The 10,807-nt window shown below is 41.4% G+C and overlaps 1 protein-coding gene across 1 annotated transcript; it reads left to right on the top strand.

The window, feature by feature from the left end:
• Positions 1-966: 966 nt before the first annotated feature.
• lratd2a (LRAT domain containing 2a) lies at positions 967-2,923 on the top strand. The gene has a single exon (XM_029443958.1). It carries the CDS (start codon positions 1,442-1,444, stop codon positions 2,264-2,266), a length of 825 nt encoding a protein of 274 aa, XP_029299818.1. The 5' UTR covers positions 967-1,441; the 3' UTR covers positions 2,267-2,923.
• The last annotated feature ends 7,884 nt before the right edge of the window (positions 2,924-10,807 follow it).

The raw sequence follows: 10,807 nt of genomic DNA, 5'->3' as shown, positions 1-10,807 counted from the left end.
CCAACCCCATGGGCTCACAGAGATTAGCAAGTATAAGATTAGTAAGAAACAATTTTAAATTCACATCCAAATGAAAAAAACTGGGATTCCCGGCTCATGCTCCTTTTTGAAGAATAAAGTTTTCAAAATGAAAATATTTCACTTAATTATGGTATTTTTTATACTTTGATTGATTGATATATTTTTCATATTAGTGTTGAGAGTTGTGCCCCCTCCCCTTACCAAGACCACAAAGTTCTATTAGATCTAGCATCTTCATTTTGCACCAGATGCATACAATTCACTTTAAAATGTTAAACAAATTCTTCCCGGGGGAGCATGCCCCCGGACCCCCCTAAAGGATGTGAAGTCCACCCTACTCCTAAAACATGTCGACATGACTAAGGCCAGGTTAACATGACTAATATATTGACAACGCAACCAGCACAAAACACTATGGGTGTGTAGTGGCTTTGCTCAGTGCAAAACTCCCAGACATACTTATCCATCATCACGCCATCTGAGTTCCTTTAGTGGTAATTGTACTACTATGCAGGTGCACACAGCTCCACCTCACCTCTGGGCCCAACCAAACTTGAAAACCTAGCTATGCCCTCCGGAACTAGAGAATCACCGCACGCCCCCACTCACGAAACTCCGACAGCACCCACCCTCTCAAGGACCTCGTCCGGACCTTTGCTTGAGGAAGTGTTCTCTAACTGAATTTTTGTTGAATACCCCTGCTGTAGACCTACAGTAAAAATATGCAAAAGTAGGCTAACATAAATGTATCCCAAACATCAACTTCATCTGAATTAAAGCCAAATAGAAAACGTTTCATGCTCAAACTTGTTCAGACAAAGGCACAACATCTATAAAAGCATGTAAGTCTTTTCTGAAGATAAGGAGTGGATTTTAAAGGTGCAGTGAAGAAAAGTGCGCGCACTTCCGCTTTAAAAGCGAAGCTGTAGCTGGAGAGAGTCTGTGTGGCGATGCCGAGCCCCAGATCTGCTTTCAGTTCCCCGCTGGCTGTGTTTCTGCTGCACTGTGCGCAGTGTGTGCGCCGTCATCACAGTGGACTAGTTCACCTGCGCTGTAGACAAATACACATTGGATTTGAACTCTTATTGTTTCCATATGTGGAAGCCGGCAGACGGAACTTTACGCAGGGAAACAGCAGGTGAGTCTACGAGGCTACACCTGACGGATAATTCTCCTCGCTGAATTTGAAAACAGTTTGTTGTTTCCTCCCAACTCCACTTGTTGATGGGGCACTAACAGGCGACTCCTGTCAGTAACAAAACGGAGATACACTTATGCGTAATTTGGATAAAACCCTGTCCGACGGCAGGGCGCTGACGTTTTAACCTGTGAGGTGTTGTCGCAGATGATGGTGATGTTTGGCGACCGGTAGCCCGACATCAGATCGTATTACACAGGCTGCTATCTGGTGAGGAGCGGCATGGGGAACCAGATGGACAAACTGTCACATTTAAGTTACGCAGAAGTTCCCACGGTGGACCCGAACGGCGTGGACACGGAGGACGGTCCACGGATCGGCGTCTCTTACATATTTTCTAACGACGACGACGAGCTGGAGGATGGCTGCGCGGTCGACGGCTCACATAAGGACCCGAATAAGGAAGAGAAACATTACGATCAGCGCGACGAGGTGGAGTGCGCCGTCTACAACAGAGATGAGTGCATTTACGAGAAGAGAGTCAAGTCTGCCAACCTGGAGGTTTACTCTCCGGAGAATCTACTAAACAAATGTAAAGCAGGGGACCTGGTGGAGTTTGTGGCCAACGGGCAGTTCCCGCACTGGGCTGTTTACGTGGGGGACTTCCAGGTGGTGCACCTGCACAGAGCCGAGGTGAAAAATAGCTTTTTGACAGATGCAAGTCAAGGTAGGAGGTGTAGGATTGTGAACGACTTGTATAAATTCAAAGCTCTGGGTCCTGACATGGTGGTGCAGAACGCGATGGAGCAAGTGGGCTCAAAGGACCGAGAGCTGAGCTGGAGGAACTCCGAGGGCTTTGCCGCCTGGAGCAGGTTCGGCAAGAGGGAGTTTAAAACGGGTGGGGAGATACGGATAGGCAAGCAGCCCTACAGGTTGAAAATATTCATATCTGACACACATTCGCACGTGTTGGAGTTTCAGAGTTTGGAGGACATGATCATGGAGAAGAGGAGGAACGATCATCTGGGCAGGACAGCCGTGTTGCAGGAGCTGGCCACTCACTTCAGCAGCGTGGAGGAGATGAAAAGTGAGCCAGACGTTGACTGATGCCCGGCTGCTCTTTTTTGAATGCGCTTCAAAAATAAATGCTTTGCAAGTAGAGTAGCTTTGACCAAACATAAACTGTTACACCCTGCTTTAATCTATAGCAAGCCTTCACTTTATTTCATTTTTAATTGGAGCACACATGTCATCATTTCTACTCGGGTCATTTTTGTTTTGTTTTCACGTGAGTCTATAAAAATGTTAATGCCTTAAAGCCACAATCATCAACATCCTCAGATGCGTAATGGCCTTAGCAATTATGAGTTCAATTATCTGGGAAAAATTGAATTGATTGAATTAGTTAGTAGGCTTGTTTGTAGCTCCGCCTCACCACACAGAATGTATAGTTTTTATAAAATCTTTACACATTTGTCTCAAACTGTCATGATTCTGCAAGTAGAGTGAATGTTTCTCTATTTATAATGTGTCCCGTTACTTGATCCTTGTGTGCCCTCAGCTCAACCCAGACAGAAATGTGTCAGAGCTGCTCGCTGAATACAAGAAGGATTCTTTCTGCCTTTTCTTAAGGGTAATTCTCACACCAGCAACATGTTGGAGAAAATGTTGTGTAGCTGGTCTTGTGTTACACTGATCAAAGTCTGTCTTTACTGTACCCAAAGTTCAAGTAAACCATGACCCCTTGTCTCTTTTTGAAATGACTCTTCTCTCATATTGTTTTACTTACATGCACACAAATATGAATTTCATCCATTTCTGTTTGGTTAATTAACACTGACTATATGTGCTTGTTCCGTTATCTTCATGGGATCTCAGAGTGTTTCTTAAAAAAGAGTATTTGTCATTAGCTGGGAAGACAAAAACCACATGAATCTTGCTAGTAAACAAACCCAACGGGTGGCGTGCGCATCTTGTCCCCTCCCACCTCTACTGAAATGTTATCTCCTTCATGTTGGAGGCCTCGGCTCGCCAGTACATTTTACATGCTCCTGGAGCCACCTACTGTAGCGGGAACTACCACAAAGGCAGTTTTAACTACTTTGCCAGGTGTTTATATGTCTGTGGACAGATTTTGTCACTGCAATAGCGTCACGTGTACAAGATGCAGTCACAAAACTATACAGGTGTGTGTGGTTGGGATCTAAATATAGGCTTAGTTCAAAGATGGGTGTGGCCCGAGCAACGGTGATGGAAATAGGGTGTAGAATTGTGCCATTGCCCCCCCCCACCACACTTTGAGCTCCTGGCCCCTTTTGGTGTCGCGACTGGTGTGATTCCATTGCAAGATGGTCTTTAGTCTGTTAGTCGATACAATATAAGTTGTATTTAGCGCCGTCCGCACATGTTGCTGACGTAGGGCAGTTTTTACAACTTGCCAAAACGTGTCATAATGTCAAATGCTGGTTCAGCATGTTTGCATGAAAACAAACCGGTTTAAGCTTGTATACCTCGGACAGGCAAAACCTGAAATCGACCTAACGCTAGGTGTAGCCCTACCTAACTCAATGGCAATCGAAATGACATATTGTATTAGAAATCATAAAGGGGGCCTAAAGCAACATTCCTCCAGGGACCCTACATTCCTAGTATCCTAGTTCCTCCTCTATAGGAACCAGATATGATATATATTTTTTGCTTTCAATTGAAAGTTACTTGTAGTAAAGGAAAAAAATTGCTTGGATGAAAAACTTTTTACAGAAGGACAGAAATGCTCCTCCATGATTGTTTTATATCAGAACTACAATGAATGTTTGCAGCCAATTTTAGACCATCTGCCACCTTTTTATTATTACACTAAGATTGACCGTAATATCAATAAAGTAAATTGTTGTTGCATTTAAATTCACTGCATATTTTCTGTAGGATTCCAGACTATTTTGTTTTCTCTTCAGCCCTGAAGAACATGAGGGAACATTGTTATGCAGAGTGTTTTTACAGCCTCAGCGTGATGAAACGACATTCTATCAATGTAAAGAGTGCTCATTGTGCCCTGATGATGGCAGTGATAAGCTTGTTTAGTCATCGTTGGAGAAGCCTTTGCTATCTGCAGTTTTCCACCAGTGATTCTCTCCCATCAGAAAGTTTTACTTTCAATTGTTATGTTTTGTTTTTTCTCACATAAATGTATGAGTGTATTCATTTCTGACATGCTACTCTCAAGGCTAACATTCATTTCCAACTCATAACTTGTTAAGTTTAAGCATCAGAATAACAGGAAGCGGTTAACCCACAGCTGAAAACCTGGAACTGTCTGACATACAGTTTCAAATAAATCAAGACTATTTCACTTGAGTTCATCTACAACGCTCTAATCTATAAATATACTCTTATAATGACCAATCAGACTTAAATGTTACTTACAGTATGATGCTTACAGTATGTTCTGCTGGTATGTGGCTGCTTTAGTGCTGCATTTTCCCAGTTGCTTTAATGTTCCTTGCAGCGCTGAAAATACAATTAAGACACATTTAACTCTCTTTAGGGTCTTGCCAAGTTCAGCCCTTCCTAAATCAATTTTATATAATTTATGTATTTTAATAAGACAGGAAAGCAGCTGTGCAGATGTTACTGCATATAGCTGCAAAGATGGGAGCATCCTGTATGTGAGGTGCAGTGCAGATAGTTGAGCGTTGCGTTGCAGGTCCTGGTTCTTGAGGCTTCTGGCTTAATTTTGAACATCATGACCGATGAACTTGAGCGCGAGGAGGCAAGGTCGGTGCCTGCTGTTGGTGTTTCTAGTTTTCTAAATACATCAATGCAGTGATGCCCAACCATTTTGTTTGCAGCTCCTTAAAGGAATATTTCACCCACAAAAGGATACTTTGTATTTCATTTACACATCCTGTGTTACCTTGAATTCTTGAAGAAAACTTTTGTTTTTCTCGCATGCCTCAACGGTGAACCAAGAACCCAAAAAACGTAGAAAAGTCTTGATGAAGTGAAATAAATGGGAGGGGGGGGGGCTGCAACTCATGCAGTATAATCCAGGTCTCATGTATCCAGTAGTACGCTCACTGCTTCCTAAACACATGTATTTTTGCTAAAACCTTGCTATTAAAACACTTTTGCATTAACAGTTTTACAGTTTGGCGTGCGCGCTATTCATCCTTGCGACTCTGTGTTTTAAATCGTAAGGTTTTAGTGCAAATGCATGTGTTTGGGAAGTAGTGAGCACACGATGTGTTCTGCACGAGTTGTGTGAGAGTTTGCAAACGGATGTTTTGATATAGTTTTTGTTAAACGCGGTTCCCATTTACTTTAAATCATCAAAACTTTTCTCTTTTTTACTTTTAAAGCATGTAATTGATATATAAAAGGTCATTTTGTGAGTGAAGTATTCCTTTAACATGAAGCGATGTCTACTTACTTTTATCACTGAGTGTATACCATTTCTATACAGACCAGTCCTGCTGTAGTACATTGGGAGGGTGCACTATACAGCTCTTACAGTGACGCAGCATTAACTCTCTCACAGGCCATTCCTCTTGAAAGCTTGGACATAATAACCTAATCATAATCAACTGTCAGCGCTTCCTGCAGGTACCTGCTGCTGCAACTGTGTAGGTTTTTTTCCATAAAGGATGCTGATGAAGCGTTAGATTTGTTGCTGTATAAGAGAGCAAGAAATCAGAATTTTGAATCTATGTCCCACTGTAGCTGAAATCAGATCATGTGCTGCACATGTGAGAGGCATAGAGTGCATGAGGAGTAGAAAGTAGCATTTTTAACAAGCCTTGTTTTAAAAATGTTATACTTGCAGTCAGAAACAATTTACTTCCCACATGTTTACTGCCTCCACACACCTACATGCAGATCAGTGGTGCACATCAACGGAAGTTTAAAAACCTGTTTGGGAGGCTCATCTTGAAGTGGTCCATTTCCCATTCCCACCACATGGGTTATTTAGCTTTGGAGAAAAAAAGGAAATGCTTTTCTATTGTCCAAACACTTCACAAAAAGCCCCAAAAGGCTTTCAGTACAAGAGCCTAGAGATTGCATATATTGTCAGTTTTTGAGCTCAGGGTTTTCTATATCGATTTAGTTATGTGCATCTGCGACTCTCATACAAGGCCTGCCTTTATATAATAATGACTTTGTTTTCAGGCAAAATATCTAACTTGAAGCAGCGGTTTGAGTAGAAATAGGCTTATTCACTTTCTTTCCGTGACTTTCATGAGGCGATCGATACCACTCTCATGTCTGGATGCTAAATATGAAGCTGGAGCCAGATCCAGTAACTTCCAGAAGTTTCCACTGGTTGCTTGGCAACTGCTTCAGGGCAATGAATATTCTAGTTTAGATTAAACAAAGGCGATATAAAGCGTTGATTAGCGAGCTTCAAAGGTGCTGGTGGATTGTATTCCCTTTGGACAGAGCCAGCTTCCTGTATTTATGCTAAGCTAAGCTAACCAGCTGCTGGCTTCATATTTACCGTACAGGTATGAGAGTTGATCTTCTCATTAAACTCTTGGCAAAAAAGCAACCAAGCATATTCAAAAAATAAAAATAAATTGCTGAACTATTCCTCTAATGATCAAGAAAAAATGTCACTAGCGCTGGAACAAAATATAATTACTGTATTGGTAAAAATAGACAATTCTGTAGCGAAATTAGTCAATTGAATCAGTGCAGCATCTAAAAAGAAACACATTCACGCATGAATACAAGTACACACACACACACACACACACACACACACACACACACACACACACACACACACACACACACACACACACACACACACACACACACACACAAATCATAATCTTATAAAAAAAACAACAGACCCAATTTAGGACACAACATGGAGGCCCACATTGGGGTTTCTTTTCTCCAACAAGTAATCAAGTGTGAATAACATAATTAAAATGTTTGAACTGCATGCACACACTCAAATGCATGCAAATGTTGTAGGATTCAAGTCCTGACATGACGTGTCTGGACAAACAGAGAGGATGATGGGAAAAATTATGTGATTACACCTGCCATGCTGGGAGTGAGTAACAGCCACCGGCAATATCAACAAAGCCTCTCTTTGTGTGTTAGAGTGATGCCAGCAGAACTCCCCAACGCCTCAAGGACAATTATTAAACTGTGACGTCATCGTGCAAAACACTTTGAACGGTGGACTAAACTGTTATATTTGTGTTAGCCAAAAAACACTGGCGCGGTGAATAATGAGAAATCTGTGAGCTGGTCATCGGGATCTATTTAGATGTGAGTCAAAGCTGTAACAGTAGCACGAATAGAGAGAAGTTGTAAAAAGTCAACGATGTGACTCCGACTATCTGAAGTTTGCTAACATTTGCTAATGCTAGCCATCATAAGCTAGTGGTCATACCAGACCAAGTAACCAAGTAATAATAATAATAAACAACAATAACCAAGTAGTTATAATATGAACTCAACTTTTCATTGTGAGAGGACAATTGTTATAATTCTTCTTTCAAAGGTTATACTCTTGCATTAAAGCTGAATTTTAAGATTCTATCAAAATATGAGAGAAAATTATCATTTTTCTTTGACTGTCCATAAACCCTTCCGATTTATATATTCCTTCCCATGTATTGTTGTTTTTCAAGCTCAAGTTTAGGATTCCTGAAGGTGCTTCCTAACAATGGGCTGGTTTTAGCCTTTGATATGTTTGCAACACTTTCTTGGATTCAATTTGTCAACCTCTAAACTTTTCCATTTCACATTACCAGGATTGCTGCCAGAGTATTTTGCCCAAAATGTGGCCCGAAGCTATGGTCTTTCATTTGAGGTCCTCGGTCGAGTGGCACAGCTGAATGGTTAGTGACGGCAAAGAGGCAGGTGGCTTCATTGTCTGCATGAGCTTTGTTTATCTTGCTGTTGTCCCGGTCTTTCCCATGGTAGCACTCACTGGCAGAGGGTCTTTGAACGGATCATTTTGAGATGATACGGCTTCGTGTTTGCCGGGGGGGGTTCACTAAAGTCACTTTAAATAATTAGTTTTAAATGATCCCAAATGGTTTCTAGGTCATTTGCATCAGCTAAGTAAACACAGGCAATTCATATCATGTGTATTTAAAGCTTTTATCGAACAGGTTTGTTAAAGCTGCACGCCTTTAACTAACTTGTAGCGTTGGTTGCATCCGTATCGCAGCAGTTTTATTCATTAATCTCATGGAACACTTGACTAGAAGTCACTTTTCTGCATGACGTGAGGCCGGGAAATCAAGAGCACATTTACATACTGTAACACAACAGTACAGGCGTTTCTCTTCAGGGTTTACGCACCATTAACCTACTAAATTGCACGACACAAGAGCAGAGTGTGTGTGTCCAACAATTTCTATTTATCGCTACCTTATCTGTTGACACAGCTGTATATACAGGCAGAGGTCAGCTTTGAAAGGACTGACACAAGAAATATGTCTTTAGTGTGAATGAATCACATTTCTTGTGCATTTTACAAGGACATTAAACTTTCAATTGGAAGCTCCTATCTGAACATTTGGATGGTTACATCATTTAATTTGGCAATCATTTCATATTTATGGTTTACTGACTTTGTTATTGAGTCTTTGGTTCACCTTATTTCTAATTATTCTTGTTGGCAGAGTCGTCCACTCACTCAAAGTGTCTCTATAGTTCTGTAGAACCATGTGTGCCAAATTTGTGCCAGACAAAGATTAGTCAGTAATTCTTCTACTAACATGTAAGTATGAGCTCATCCAGCATAAGCTTGAAGTCTAAACTGAAACATTTTCATGCTGCTGAATAACACCTTAAGATGAATCAAAGCTCTGAGTCATTAACTGATATTTTGCATAAATCCCAGACTGTAAGAAGTGTATTGGGCATGCCGTCTCTGTCCTCCTTACACATAAAAATGTCTGGGAACAGGAACAGAGTGGTCTAAACGTATTTATCTATGCGTGAATTACGTATAAATATGCAATATGTTAGTGGGTCTGCCAGATCTTGGGGACATATTACAGCTGAACATCCATTTACATCCTCATTATGTGGTCGCATCTGCACAGACTGTGTTGATTTGAATCCCTCTTGGCCACAGTCGTTCCAATGTCTAAAATAATCAGCATTTATTTATGGTCTTTAGAGGCATTGTAAAGTAGAGAAAAGTGTACAACAAAAGGGTAAAGAGCAGGAAAGACGTAGCCCCAAATCAATTTGCATTCAGCCTCTCCTCCTCGTGCAGCTTTCCCCTTAACAAACAAATTAACAGCAACTTTCATGAGGCTGGCTGAGTAATTACTTGTTCAAACTGTGATGCTCTTGAAAGCACAGAAAATGTTACTGCACCACATTGCCAATTTTCACATCAGTTATGAATGCATGTGAGACTTTTTTAATGACTGTCATCTGCTCGCTCACAGTTATTTTCAAACAAAAGGTAATTTTCAGAGTTCACCTGAGTGTATCCCATCTTACGAGTTACATCCGCTGGCTTTTGGCCATTTGTGAAAGTGATTATGGATATGTGTCTATACTGATTAAATTATTGATAAATGGCAAAGTGCACTCCCATAATAGCATAAAGGAGAAATTGTCCCTCTACAAATGTAGAGTTTTCAAGGTTATTACCTAAATATTACCCTCCTCTTTTTTTTCTCTTTCATTGGATTTGAAGAGCACATGATGCAAATAGGCCATAATGGCACGAGCTAAAAGGAAGCATATTGGTCATATCATTTTGATGGCGGATGGAGTGCAGTTGACGGGTAGATTGACGAGCGACGGACCCTCTCTGCGGAGACAGCTGAGGGCCTGCTCTTACTGGCACAGGCCATCTGTCTGGAGATCTGGGCACCAAGGTGTTCCTCCAAAATGTGTGTCACTGTCATCTACAAGCTGATCTCGGGTTGTTTTTCATTTCACAATTCAGCGGTTGAGGTCAAGGTTCAAGAAGGCTGAGATGATCCAAGACAGAAGACTGATGTATCTAAATAGGACAAGTTTAATTTTGGGATTGATAATCAGACTTGGTGACTCTCTTGTGACTTAATTAGCTTCAGGATCTGGCAGTCTGGTCTCTCTCGCAGAGTTAAGGGCTTTGTCTTACCTGTCTCTTCAAAGAGGCCATTTGCTCAGATATAGTGTCAGTGTGCTGAGCTTTCTCCGCTAATGATTCCACAGGCGGCCGAGGTGCTGTCATTAACATCTTTGAGAAAAGAGAGAATCGACTCTTCCGGTACGGTACATAATTCTCCAGAGTGCCGAATGCAGCGAAGTCAGCCAGCGTGCTTACCTGACATTTCAGTATTCATGAAATTGTACCCTCTCCTGATTGTACCCTTTAAACCCCATGGCTCTCTCCCCCTTGATCTGGTCACATCTGGGGAGCACATTAGGCCAAATGTGCATCCACGTACTAATTGCTACTCATTTGCATAAATGTGTGGCTTCCAGATGTCGGGATTGTGCCAAGTCGGGGTAACAGCTGGCAGGGTCAGCTCTCCACCATGTGCGAGTGAACTCCAACCTCCATTGTGGCTCTTTGTATGAAATTGAATTTATTCAAAACATTTTGTTTTAAAACAACAGTGTTTAGAATTTAGGTTGGGTTAGTGGCAGATATGGAATATAATATTTATT

Source organism: Cottoperca gobio, chromosome 11, assembly GCF_900634415.1.
Source record: "Cottoperca gobio chromosome 11, fCotGob3.1, whole genome shotgun sequence".
NCBI classification, from domain to species: Eukaryota; Metazoa; Chordata; class Actinopteri; order Perciformes; family Bovichtidae; genus Cottoperca; species Cottoperca gobio.
Note: the sequence above shows the minus strand (reverse complement) of the source record. Positions and strands in the feature narration are given on the sequence as shown.